This window comes from Leptinotarsa decemlineata, unplaced genomic scaffold (assembly GCF_025532065.1).
Source record: "Leptinotarsa decemlineata unplaced genomic scaffold, Ldec_3_MD MMD2_tig00003798_RagTag_RagTag, whole genome shotgun sequence".
NCBI classification, from domain to species: Eukaryota; Metazoa; Arthropoda; class Insecta; order Coleoptera; family Chrysomelidae; genus Leptinotarsa; species Leptinotarsa decemlineata.
In genome coordinates, this window is record NW_027412596.1 from 1,741,950 (window position 1) to 1,756,871 (window position 14,922).

The following is a 14,922-nucleotide window of genomic DNA, read 5'->3' on the forward strand; positions in this document are numbered from 1 at the left end:
AAATTAATAACATATCAATGCAATCACTTGGACTAAACGCAAAAGGCATACTGGAGTTTTCGCACAAAGAACACAGTTACTGTTTTGCAAAGAATCACTGAATCGAACTGACAAGTAGATACAATTCAACAACATTTGTTACTATGGCATCAACAAGCATAAGCTACTTGATGAAATTGTGCAATATAAAGCAATTCACCCTCAAGTTAGTCACATTCTCAAGAATTTCAATATTATATTCAACTGATATCGATATCGTATCGTAGAGGTGAGAATAATGGTTTGTATTCAGTAGTAGTCTAGTTCAATTTAATAAAAGATATAGACTGGATTCGTGTACGAGTAAATAAGTTTTTTTGAAACTTTATATTTAAGGAAAAGTGCAATAACTCAACAACGCCGTAACCGAATTTCAAAAACCAAACATGAAATGATATCAGAATTTAACGTAGCATCTGAATGTAATGATATACAGGGCGTTCTATTTTAAAAAATGGAATTTTGGTCTGTAGCACCTACACCAAACACCCTGTATATTTAAAAATTATATCAAAATATATCTCTCATGAACTCCTAAAACTTTTGTATGAAACATTTTTGTGTATCTCCTTCAACAAACCAGATATTGCCTGTCACATAAAATGTGGGACACCCGGTATATATATATATATATATATATATATATATATATATATATATATATATATATATATATATACTATATATATACTATATACATACTCCCTAGACCCCTCGCCAACTGAATACCATCTTTTGAAGCACTTTAATAAATTTCTCACTGATAAAAAAGTGGCAAAAATGCACCGATTCAAATGCCGCTTATTTCGATTAAATTGAATAAGTATTCACTAAGATATAACAGTTTAAAGTAGACTCATATCATAGATTCTATACAACTGTTAATCTTTTAATCTTTTGTGTTTCCTTCTTATATTGAATGTCCTTATATAATTTGTATTGGCCACGTGGAATTGAACTATTATTATTATTGTTATCAAACTAAAAGGTCATGTCCCTAATCCTTTCGATAAACTGTCCCGGATCTTTGATAAATTACCTTGTTTTTCCTATGAGCAGCAGCAGTAGGGTTGTTGAGTATTTGGCCAGCTCATAAGTTGGTGAACCTACCGCATTCACGATAGGTGTAAGGTTATTGAAAGTATTAGGTTATTAAAGACTCGGGACAGTTCATTGAAAAGATTAGAGATATGAAGTTAAGTTTTGGAGACATACTAGTGGGCTTCGACGTGGTCTACTTATACACGATCGTTCCAATCAAGGACACGATACGGCTAGTTGGCAAAGTATTCCCATCATATTCAACTGCCCTCTTCAATCACTGTTCATCATCAACTTATTTCCAGTGGGATGGTGTTTTTTACGAACAAACGAATGGTACCGCAATGAGCAATCTAATAGGTTCGGCGGTGGCGAACTTTTTCATGAAAAATTTCCAAGAACGAGCCTTAGAGCATATTGTTGGCTATGTGATGACACGTTTGTGGTATGGCAAGATGGCGAAGTGACGCTTAACGATTATCTATTATATCTATCACAGGAGATCTATGAAATCAAAAAAAAACAACGAAAAAAAACCTCTGCAGGTGTTGATGATATATGCGGAAAAGCTGTAGGAAAAGTTAATGATTTAATATGTTATCCACTATCACACATAATAAACATGTCGTTTGTTGACGGACATTATCCAAAGGTTTTAAAGATATCAAAATTGGTTCCAATTTATAAAGGGAAAGGATCCAGAGAAGATATGGGCAATTACACGAATGTATGCCTACAGTCCCAATTTGCCAAAGTAATTGACAGCACCTTCAATATACGACTCACTTCTTTTTTGGAAGAAAATAATCTCATTTCAAATTGTCAACACGGGTTTAGACATGGAAAATCCATTGAAACTGTCACTAAAGTATTATGCACACAAATCTATGAATATCTGAATGATAAAAATATTTCTATTGCTCTACAATCTGGGCGTCCGGGGTGTGGCTAATAAGTGGATTGCATCTTACTTAGAAAACAGGACACAGATAGTAATTATTGGATCTGTTTAGTCAAATCATGCAGATGTAACTGTTGGTGTACCACAGGGATCGGTTCTGGGTCCTTTACTTTTTATTGTTTTTATTAGTGATATAACATATTCATGCAGATCCGCATATGCAGATCATTTATGCTGATGATACTACTAATCAGTTAATTGCGGAGAGTAATATAGCAAAATCGGTGGAAATATCAAATATTGCAGCAAATATGTTTTATGAATGGTGTGTCGATAACGGACTATCAGTTAATACAAAAAAGACATTTTTCATGTTATTCCAGCCAAAGAATATTCGTTATGATTATAGTCCATTAATAAGGATGAATCATAAGTCTATAAAACAAGTTGATCACATTAAATTTTTTGGAATTTATATGGATCATAAGTTTACACGGGAAATTCATATAAACAATTTAGTATCCAAATTGAGCAGTATTTGCTTTGTTATTCGACAACTGCAAGGCACTGTCTCTTTGGATATTCTTAAACTAACATACCATGGACTTGCTAATTCCTTATTAAGCTATGGCCTGATATTCTGGGGTAACTCTGCTCACGTACATAAAGTAGATGTATGGTCAAAGCTCATTATCAGGCGAGCTGTAGATCAATATTTAAAAGACTGTCCATTTTGACCTTGTCTTGTATGTATATATAGCAACATCAAAAAAAAACATAGTCATGTGAGAGGAAATACTCTACATGAGTATACCACTAGCAATGCAAGTGAAATACGTCCACCGTTTTCCCGTCTAGGCCTAGCACAAAAATCTTTCACGTATCTGGGTATCAAGTGTTATAACCAATGTGTGAAATTAATTGGTGAAATAAAAAATTTGGAGTTTTCAAAGCAACATTCCATGACTTTTTAATTAATCATGGGTTTTATTCTGTAGATGAGTTTTTAAATTTTCCTATTGATAATTCTGATATGTAAATCTATTAACCATTCATTTATGTTATGTGTTTGTTCATGTTGTATGTAATTGACCAGTCTGTTAAGTTTTAATACTGTACTGCACTGTGTAAAGCTTCATGGATGAATAAAAATTATCTATCTATCTATCTAAACTCTTACAACTCAAAAAGCCATTTTACAATGGAACGAAAAATCCTTTTTGGGTGTTCTTGTGCACAGACGTGAAGATGATACATTGGGCCACAGAATTTACAGAAAACCAATACACACAGACAGGTTCCTGAATAAAAACTCTAACCACCTGCCACAACAAAAAAAGGGAACGTTGGTTGAGAGGGCACGACGCATCTGTGAACCTGAGAATCCTCTCTGGGAGTAACAAAACCGTGAGCTTTCCAGTAATACAGTTATGTGAGATCACACACTGTCATAATGTAATAAAATTTCAATCATGTTTTGTAAAGTTGTTATTTTTTCAATAAAGTGACGCGTCTTGATCAAAACCGATTTGTAATAATGTGCAGAGACCATCTAACTTTGAGGAATACCACGTCGATATTGAAAAAATGTTAAACTTGCGTCCATTTCCATTGAATAATTTATCATTTCAGTTTCTGATTGCTGTTATATATCCAAAACGAATTCATTTCTTCACGTTCTTCCTTAATAAACAGGGATAACGGATATAATCAAATATATGACAAGCTCCACAATGAGAAATATTTTGCATTGTAGGTCTCTCGTCTAGTAGACAAATACCTGTACACGTGATTAAAAAAATTGACTCGTTGAAGATTTAATTCATGAATTAGGCTCTCAATTAGCTTTTCAATATAGTTCTCATGATCGGTATTGTATTACTACGTGTACTGTTTTATCACCTCAATAATCTTTTCTGATGACATAGTTTCACATAAATTTTGAAATGAAATAGTGAAGTTAATAAAACTTTAAAAATAGTGAATAACATTCTATGCTCAGCAACTACAGTACACATTCAAGAGCAATGAAAAAATCATCATAAGCTGGTCTTTCAACACATACACATTTCATCATGTTGTTCTCACACTACTCAACATTCGCCCTATCTTACAGCTGTTCTTCCAGATTTATCATCAATTTTTCAACAACTTTCGAATTTGAATTGGGGTTAAGAACAAAAAGTTGCCATTTTACTTGTTTGAGTTAATTTGGTAACAATCTTCTTTTCTAAGATAGGGTAGAGAAATATCATAAAGCCATTTTATAACAACCAATTTTTTTTAAGGCTCATACACCATATCAAATTAGTTTTCAGTGTTCTTGATTTATCAAACTTCAAGTTGTAAACTTTGAATTATTTTCCACTTGAATATAGTATTATGTAAAAAAAAAATGTATCGATCTTTTTGAGTGTTTTCACCTTCCACAATCTAAAAAAAAATAAAATTATAAGGTGAAAATACCCATGAAGGTTGAAAAAATAACTCTGATCTCCTTTACATAAAATTTCGATGAATATGTAAAAAAATATTCTGAGGACACATACATTCCAATAAGTTATTTTGCAAGGGTGTGCCGGTCAGTACTATTCGTCTTTTGCTTCTTATTTTATTTAAAGCCAACGATTTCAAGGCATTTTTGTTTTTCAATAAATGGCCTTCATCACATATAACCAAATCTGGACCTACAAAATAAAAAAAATAGAGATTGAAAATTGAAAGAAAACTGACCTTACCTGGATCATTCAGTGCACTCAACATTAAATCTTTAGTCGGCTCGTCAACTTTATTTAGTTCACTTTCATTGGTTAATCTTTGAAAACACTCATAACCAACAATCAATAATGCCTTTTTACGTAACCACCACTTTTTGACTAAATTATATTTATCACTATTGTTTCTATAAATAGTAAAATGAAATAGTGTAAGACTTTTATTTTGTTTTTAATACTTACGACACGGGAAAAACTTTGAAATTTTGTTCTTCTTCAATTCCTTTGAATGCAAACTTCACTTCATTATCCCAGTTATTCACAGTGGAAAGTGGGCAAACAACTAAGACGTGTTTGGTATTTGTTGTCTCGTAGTTGAACAATGTGTTGATAAGAGTAATAACCTGGAAAAAACCTATTTCAACTCACAATAAAATGTCAACAAATCAGGGTGATTTCGAAATAAACAAAAATACAGATAATCTTGTTCTTTTGGAGATAAAGTATACAGGCTTCAAATGTGGTCAAGTTGTATTTCATGATTTTTTTTTAGAGCATTTGAACTTTTGATTCTTTGTGCAGTTGGATGATTCACGCATATGGGTGTTGAAAGCCTTAACTTCATAATTATTTATTTAAACGGAGATGAACTCCTTGCCAGTAGCAAGGAGTAATTGTGTAGATATATTAACATTGATGAGAATATTACTTTAACTTGGCATTTCAAGCTGTTTGCAGTAATAGTTAGTCCATTTTAGTTCAAGTCCTGATTATGATTATTTTATACTTCGGAGTAGGATAGTGCTGACTGGTTTGATTTGCTGACTCCATTCTCAACATAAGCTACTGGAGACTGATTCAACTGAATCTCCAAATTTTCAGTTTCAAGATGCTATGAGTGCGACGATATTTGGCCGTTTGTATGTGTAGAAAAAGCAAATGATAATGAACCTTTGTCACTGTTAATAGTTTTTATGCCACACTTTGCTATTTCCAGACTTTCAAAAGCATTTATAAAATTTTCTTGGTAATCTCTAAAAATCATTTGGAAACAAAACCTTAAATTTTTCTCCACTATAGAAAGAATCATATACACAAGAACGAACTAGGTTCCAAGCATATCAGGATATGAATTTAGTAATTGCCTGAGGCATTAATTGGTGAGAATGGAAGCTTTGGTGTAAAAGTGAGGCATTATTGGTATGAATGAATATTTTTGTCCTAAACATACATAATCTATTGATTGTTTATAGCAAACTTATTATGACATCACCTACCTGCTTACCACAGGTAATCCTCTCTACAGTCGTAACCCTTCCTATAAACTAACCGATATTCGATATATTTATTGTTAGGAAATTATTGATATGATTATTGTGATTTCTGTATTTGAGAATTTGGAATTTAGTGTTTTTTGACTCCTGGGTGAAGTAACTGAGTACTTACCACAAAACTACTTCTTTATTGTGCTGACAGTTCTCAAGAGAACCTGTTATTTTCGTGTGCAAATAATAGAGTAATTGCTTATGGTAAATAACTAATTGAATTACAGCTCGACAAATAACCCAATTCTAGTTTGTACTATGATATATAGTTATGAAAAACGAAGAAAGAAAGGGGAGAAAATCTCATTTATGAGATTGTTTGCCCACAAGAAAAAAAAAAATTAAATCAAAATATTGAAGCTGAGAAACATTAATCTGCATATGTTTGAAGTAGATTGATTGGGGTCTGCTTAATTTCAATTATTACTATGTTCATACCTAAAGGGTTTTTCCTGAACCCATAATCAATTAAAATACAATGAGTTCGCTTATTTAGCATTTCATGTTAACCAAAAAATTTTGAAGCTGAGAAACATGCATCTGCATATGTTTGAACTAGATTGATTGGGGTCCGCTTAATTTCAATTACCTGAAGAGTTTTTCCCAAACCCATACAATGAGCCAAAACGCAACCAGACCCATCATGCTTTTTCATTCGCTCAAGACTTTCATAGCATGAATCCCACATAAACTGTATCCCCATTCTCTGATGAGGTTTTAGTTTGTCAGCTAACTTCGAATTCACTTCAATCAATGGTTCTCCTGTTTTCTCATCCACATCAAGAGTAAAAGGGACTGTTTCCTACAAAAATTATGATGAAATTTGTCAATTCCTGGTTATGATCCAAACCACAGAAAATTATGAGATTATAAGTTATTCAAAAATATCTTTTGAAGTGTGAGGGAAACTACTCTTAGATATGATCAAATGAACTTCTTTAAAAAAGGGAAATAACACATAAACAGTTAATCAAAAGATATGCCAAAATTTAAACAATTATAAACCTCATCGTGGGACACGCTATTACTGAGTGACTGTGAAAATGATTCTATAATTTTGTGACGATCCTTCAATCGTTCTATTCTCTCCATTTCTTCTAAGGTTGCTTTCTGGGTAGCTTCAGCCAGTGATTCCTGTGACATAAGTGCCCTAATATTTCTTCTACCCTTTTGACTGGGGCTGGGACCAGCAGTCTCGCCATCCTTTAGTGGTGTTTGAACTTTTTGAGACACACTGAAAAAATACATATCAATGCTTCACTTCCATGCACATTTACAAAATTCTAATATGAGAAATGTTGACAATATCTGTTAATTTCACCATTTTCAAAAACAGTAATCGCTTATTTTGACCATAATCAGAATACGTGGGGAAATTAACTCATTGATAGATACACGACTTTGAAGTAGAATTCGAACACAAACTTTGCACTTAAAATTACAAACTTTGAATAGTGGATACCAGCAAATATTTAGTATAAAATATAGACAGATCAAAAAGGGAAAATAAGACACGATCTGGAATGCACAGAGCCAATAGAAATTCATGTTACAGCTACCTGTTTGGTCAATATACATCCGTCTCAAAGCAGAGATGTTTCCAATCCTGCAATGTATAAGAAACATTAATTCGACGCCTCAACGAAACGAGCAGAAAAATATATGTACATACAAAAAGAAAATTTTCAGGGCTTTCATGAACCTAAGAGTGACATAATCTGGAAATGCCACTAAAAATTAAAGAACTGGTTGACTCAAACAGATTGATTCTGTACTAAAATCACAGGAATTGAAAAAGCGAATAAGTATGCAGTCATTTTCTTCTACACAATACATTCCACTCAAAATAAACTATCCTAATGAGTCGTTTGATGATACTGTAGATAAATCGTGAAACACTTCAACTTTAGTTTTTGGGGGATATATTTCTACGTAAAAATCAAACCCTTGCCAGTCTCCCCACAATCCTCATGTCAAAAATTTCTAATGGTAATGATAGTTGAGTTGGTTTTTGCCGTGGTCTTCTTTGGTTATAATCTCCAAACGTTTCGACTGCAGTCATCTTCAGTGGCATGGTCAAAGTACTCTTCTTGACATGTCAACTGGAACTGTTGGGTGACACCTTGTTTGGAAGGTCTTTGAATTCTGACATTTTTGACATTACAACAATAAGCAATACCAGAGAAAACCGAATTGCACTGATTGAACTCGAGTTAGTATCTCGTTCATTATGTATTGTTTTATACAAAATGGCTCGTGCATTTCAAATGTGTATTGAAATAGTAGTAAAAACATGGAAAACGATAATCATCCGAGTATGAATGTAAGACATAGAAAATATGTATTGGAATTATTTTAATAAATATATGGAATCAGGTAATGTCACTAACAGACAACATGACTGTTTAGCAACAGTAAATGACGAACCCAGTAAAGTTGCAATTTTGGGCCACGTTACCTATATGGAAAATATTTAGTCTCAGACTAAATTGTCCCAAGTATCTGGAGTTTTACAAACGTTATCATAATTCTTCATCCACACAAATTCAACCCTGATAAAATGAAATTGATTTGTGAATTGAACGAATATGATTTTTGATAGAAGAGTTGCATTTTGGGAGATCCTCTCAGAATATGTCAATTGTAATCTAGCTTTATCTGAATGAGCGAGTGATTCTCAAAATTTCCGATACTGGAGTAATTCAAACAGCAATATGGCTCGCCATATTCACACCATATATTCCCAAAAACTAAATGTTCGAGCAGGAATTTTGGTTAACCATACTACAGAATCATTGTTTTTGGAAGAAAACCTGAATTGTGAAGGATATTTCAATTTGCTGAATAATCAAGTTATGTCATTAACAACGCCATCCAGTAAGATCCTCTATTGCGAAATGGGGTAATTTTTCAAAAGATGAGACTCCTTCTCACTGTATAGTATCATGCGCTAGTTCCTTGATAATACCTTTCCGGGTCGATGGATTGGATGGAGAGGATCTACAGAATGGCCACTCAGTTCCCCTGATTTGACTTACAAAGTGGTTGAAATAAAACAATGAGACGCAGTCAACTACAATAGATAATTTATGGAAAGAAATTACCAGGTGCTGTAAGCTCCTAACACCTAATATTTTTTATTATCAGAATAAAAGGGAGTGAAGAGAAGTTCATTTATATGTAAATGTATGTACGTAAATGTTGCTCAATTCAAACATTTGAAATAGTAATTTTTTCTGTATAATTTCACTTTTTAGTTCAAAATTAAATACAAACTTCAAAAAGTGTTTTATTTTTAAATAAATTTTCGTTGTAATATCAAAAATTTTACAGGATTGGATCCCGAATTGAATGACCTTTCAAATGAAGTTCCACTCGACTATTATTCCTATTTGAAGTTTTTAAAATGTGGTATGTTATGGGGAGAGGGTGGCTGACGAGAGGTTGATTTTAAGGTGTAAATGTGTCTCTTAAGAAAAATACAGTTGACGTATTTCACAATTTTTTGCTACCTCGATATCAAATGACTTCATGAAGGTGGCTTGTTTCAATTAGAATGCACTGTATATTGACCTTAAATCATCAACCATGGGGTTAACAAAATCACTTGTACGGAGCTAATCCGTACAAGTGATTTTGACACTGACATGTGTCAGTAATAAACATCAAATTTGCTAGGAAAATATACCTAAGAAAGACAGTCTGAGACAAGAACAAAAGACATGTTTCCACAGGACAGGAATCAGCTCAGTCAACACAGTAGACAGTGTAGGGTTTGAAATATAGGACAGGGAATAAATCCATTGAAATGGATGCCATGAACAAATAAGGAAACATAATAAGCTATTGAAGTTGCAGTGGTTTTTGGATACTTGGGAGAAATGGACACGTTAAAGGTTTTCAAGAAGTAAAAAAAACTTTTAACCACTATGAAATTGATAAACATGCATGCTACTAACAATTCGATGTCACTGTCAGAATCACTACTACTACTATCAGAAGATGGAATATTTCTTTTGATTGGACTGATTAGTGTCTCTTCCAACTTTGATTTGTTTTGTTCACAAACACCTTCCAAGTCACTGTCAGAATCTAAATTATCTGAAGCTACACTGACTTCATTATCACGTTCCAATCTGAAAAAAAAAATTTATAAATGCATATGAAAATAATCGTCTGTATTTCTTATCTTACCTCCGACTTTTTCTTTTCATTTTTAAAGATTTCTTACTATTACAACCAGTATCTGAACCTGATGACAATTTTCCCCTCAGTAGAGGATCATTTTTCCATGATTTTTTTTCCAAATCTTCTTTGCTAAGTTTTTCCTAAAAATTCAAATATTTTAGTACAGCAGTTTTATATTATGTTTGGAAATGATGAAAGTAATTATCTGTATACCATGCATAATAAAATTTAAAAAAGTAAAAAAGGTATAATTCCTTTCAAAGTAACTGAACACAGGTATTTAAACAAATAATATTATAACACGAAAATATATGCTTGAGCAAAGAAATTTCAATTATTTCAGAATACTGACAGTTATTCAATAGTCTGTAATACACCTTCAATATACACTTGTTCGTAAAGCATACTTATTATTGTATTGTAAATTTTAAATCTATCAGAATGTCTTAATTCCACTTACCCTCTCATCAACTGCATCTGCATTACTTTCATTATTGTTATCAGATTCATTGTCACCTTTTTTATTGGTGTCCTTTTTATTTTTCTGTTTTTTCTTTGTAGAATCATCAGTCTCAACTTCATTTTCATAACTGCTCAAGTCACTACTACCTTTCAAGTCTCTGCATATTGCATTAGCCAGAAAGGTATCCAGTTTTTGTTCAACTTTTTTGGGAAGAACAGGTGTGCCAGGCCTAGGTCCAAAAATTTCAAGGTCGGAATCAGTATCCGATGAACTAGAAATGGAACTTGAATCCCTTCTTATTTTCTTAACGCCCTTCATCTTTCCATATGGTAGTTTACCATCATTTTTCCTTTTATTCAATGTGTTTAAGTCGCACAACCTGTAATATAAAGAACCTTTCATGAAAATGGAGTATTTATTATTTGCATGACCCTACTAGATCAAAAGCCTTTTGATATTATAACTAACCAGATACTCTTCACCTACCAATCAATGTTATCTTCTAATTTTTTGGTATATTCAACTAAATCCTCTTTGGGTAGTTGTAACTTTTCTATGTCAACGTAGCAGTCGATCATATTATGTTCAGCTAGAACCTGTAACATTTTATTTTTCTGAAAGCTTGTGGTTTTTTCTTCGTTATCGGCTTCTTCCAAACTGATATCACTCAAAAGTAGTAGATCACTAAAAAACTTCATATAAAAATCGAATTATCAAATTTTGTTTGTACTTACTCATCAGTCTCATCTGATTCGCTCAATTCAATTGAACTTCCTTGAACCATCATTTTCAAAATGTCTTCTGCTTCCTTGAGCTCACCAGGGATATTGTTTGTTGTATCAATCTGGCTTAAATTGGCATTTTCTAAGGTTGGTATAGCTACCTCTTTCAACAGTTCAAGAATTTCATCACCGATATCATTTTGATTCTGAACCAAATGCTTTGAATCCTCCAACATATTTTCTTCAATAACTATTTCTAATTTTGGTTTGATGTCATCATCATCTAAGATTATGGTTGCTTGAGAGTCAACTTTTTCTTTATCTGAAATTTTCATATTCTCATTTTAGACAAGAAAAATACTAAACATTAACCGGAAGGATGGCTCAGTACATTAAAAAAGCTCACTTGAAAGTAGAACACACAAAATAAGGTACTAACATCACCTCTATAATCGCTTCTATAAATTGTGAGCATCTATACTTAACTATTAATCAAGCAAGCAAGCGAAAAAGTTCAAGTTTTATATTCATCTACAAATTAATTTTTTAGTCACATTTTTTTCAAGGATGGTGGTTTGGGATGCATTTCATATATCAAAATTATCGATTTTCGCTTTCTGCTTGTCGATCTATATACAAAAAATTGTGGAAAGCAATTAAAAAAATAAACTATTCACAAAAATGTGTAGATTATACACAGAAATTACTTTTAGATACAAACAGAAAGAAAAAATACTTTTGAAACAATACTTTCACTTGAAATATGAATTACACGGAAAAAAAAGGACTTTTGAAGCAAGTTCTTTCATATCAACATTGAAAGATTCGTTATGGAATTGAATCAAATATCTTCCATAGGAACGCTATAGAATATAATATATATTCCTATGTATTATCTGATTCAATTCCATAACGAATGTTTGGACTACAAACTGGATAGGAAAAAGGAATTTTTGTATAACTCAATATTCATACGAAAGTAGTTGTTACAAATGTACCATTTCTTGTATAATTCAATGTTCATGTGAAAGTAGTTGTTTCGAAAGGGTTTGTTCCTCCAGTTTATAGCTAAAAATAACTTTTATGTATTATTTTTATGTATACATTACCTACCTTAAAATAACTTTGAAAACTTAATAACAACTTTCAAAAAAATATATAAAAAGTAAATGGTCAAAAGAAGAGTATCTACCACATACATTCAAATATAGCATAACTAGAAAATGAATATATTTTCATATGAGCAAATCCGTTTTCAACATATTCTTGAATTTTAATATCGATATACTTTTTCCATTTCTAGAGGAACAAAATAGTAAATGGCAACTCCGTCGCGATAAATAGACTTATTGCCAAAATAAGATTCAACATATCTCATACATATATGAAACTCCGCGGCAATATCTGGAAAGGGTCCTCTTATTTACATAGAGATCCAGCACAAGGCGTCACCCGTTAGGGCGTCGCGACACCAACGCCAATTCTTTTGAATGGTAACCCAGATTTTTCAATTTGTTTTTGGATTCTGTATCAAATTCTGAATTTAACCGTATAGCACACTTGTAGTTTTCTTTGAATACTGATGATCTTTCAGAAAACCTGTCAGGTCGTATTACTCATTTTATAAAGAATACCAATGAATGGCGATAATTTTTTCTTATATCCTCTATATGTTTGCTCCATGACAAATTTTGAATAATAGTCAAACCTAAAAATTTCAATTTCTGAGTATAATTTATTGAATCGTTACCCAGTAGCAAAAGATAGTTTTGATTCATTCATGTAAAATGATTTATTAAAATTTAGTATTAATTTATATTGTTGAAGCAGAATAGAAATTTTATTAAAACCTTTTTCAATATAATTTTGGGTTTTATCATAAGTTTCTGAAAAATAAATTATTGCAGTATCAACGAATAGTTCAATTGTTCTTTTAATTGCCAAACTTGAAGAAGAGTTTATATGATCAACACATTTTTGTTAATGGAACTTACATAATTGTTTTCTTCCCACAATTTTTTGTATGAAGGTAGAGACGTAGAAAGCCAAAAAGCTTTTCCTAGCCATGGACTGCTTTTTACTTTTGGGTTTGTCAAAACACAGAAGTTGTTGAATTTCAGCAAAGAGAATAAATTGAATAACTAATCGGAACAGTAAAGTACAATGAATATTCCAATTGGAATTTTGCTTCTCTTTTTTGTGAGAGTTAAGTTAAACACCTAAACTATGGACTACACTCAAACTAGTCCGGACTTTCATTGTCTAATATGATGTATGATTTAAAATCTCTGCAAGAACAAACAAAATTAAAATGAATAGCTAAAACTAGCAATTATATTCGGCAATAAAAACAATAAAATTAAAATAAGCAACAAAAATAAAAATTGAACAATTACAAATGAACAATTTCATTTTTATTTGTTCAATTTTTAATTTTTTTGTTTTTTTTTTCATTTTATTGTATTTATTGCTCATGAATAATTTATTTTTAACTGTTTAATTTTTATTATTTTTTTGCTTATTTTCATTTTACTGTTTTCATTGATCAATATAATTGCTAGTTTAAGCTATTCATTTCAATTTTTAATTTTATTTGTTCTTTCAGATATTTTAAATCATATTAGACAATGGAAGTCCGAAATTGTAAAATTCACTATGAAACATTGTCAATAACTTTCAAACATTATTTTTGTACATCAAATTTTGAATACAATGGCCTTTTACTTGGTGAAAATCAATTACACTATTTATGATAATAATTATAAATTTTCACAATATATATTTTATTTTCAATATGCGTTTCACTACATAGTAGCATCCTCAGTTGGATAGGCTACCAGTGAAACGCGTATTGAAAATACAATTTATATGGTGAAAATTTATAATTATTATTATCATGAATAGTGAATTGTATCACTTAATATTCTTTTATAAGAGGGCTTCTGAAAGGTAAATAGTAGTTCTATGCGAACGACAACAGTAGCTGTATTCTTTATAACCTCGGTGGAAGACACCAGCTACTTGTAAAAGATCACCTGATTTATAACATCTGCTTCATACTCTAGTTAATAATTTGTATTCGTCTTAATGGTTCTTCATATTACATTTGACTCCAACTTTTTCTAGATGATAGATTTGGCAGCTAAATATTCAACACACCTTACAACAATAATACTAGTTAGAAATGGCTAAAAATAGGCCACACGATGGTGAGACAACAACAAATTTTCCCAGGGTCAAAATTATCATTACTTTTGAAACGTGCCAGTAACTTCTGCATGGATTTTCACTCAACTTATTAACAAAGTACATTTCACCAAAAACACAAAGCAACTAACAGCGACTGAGTAATGACATTCAGCTGTTACCTTTTTCCACATCTGACAGAATTTCCTCCATAGTAATTTCTAATAAAGATTCGCTTGACTGAACATTATTGTCGATCAATACTGCTTGCGCTGAAATATGATAGAGATATAAAACATAATAGTTTTTTGTCAATAAAGCCAGCATATCTTCAGAGTGCACA

General features: G+C 31.7%; 1 protein-coding gene across 7 annotated transcripts in view; it reads right to left on the bottom strand.

Moving 5' to 3' along the window:
* LOC111512393 (uncharacterized) overlaps positions 1–14,922 on the bottom strand; it is a 99,193-nt gene that overhangs the window by 37,921 nt on the left and 46,350 nt on the right. For 6 of the 7 annotated variants that reach the window (XM_074178442.1, XM_074178439.1, XM_074178438.1 and 3 more), the window contains 11 exons: positions 14,762–14,851; positions 11,406–11,715; positions 11,158–11,355; positions 10,669–11,050; positions 10,215–10,348; positions 9,980–10,156; positions 7,026–7,254; positions 6,610–6,822; positions 4,939–5,099; positions 4,720–4,883; positions 4,531–4,668 (listed from right to left, as the gene is read on the bottom strand). In XM_074178442.1, coding sequence (XP_074034543.1) covers positions 4,531–4,668; positions 4,720–4,883; positions 4,939–5,099; positions 6,610–6,822; positions 7,026–7,254; positions 9,980–10,156; positions 10,215–10,348; positions 10,669–11,050; positions 11,158–11,355; positions 11,406–11,715; positions 14,762–14,851 — 2,196 coding nt within the window. The remainder of the gene's footprint in view (positions 1–4,530; positions 4,669–4,719; positions 4,884–4,938; positions 5,100–6,609; positions 6,823–7,025; positions 7,255–9,979; positions 10,157–10,214; positions 10,349–10,668; positions 11,051–11,157; positions 11,356–11,405; positions 11,716–14,761; positions 14,852–14,922) is intronic. The other variant, XM_074178443.1, reaches the window with a different exon arrangement.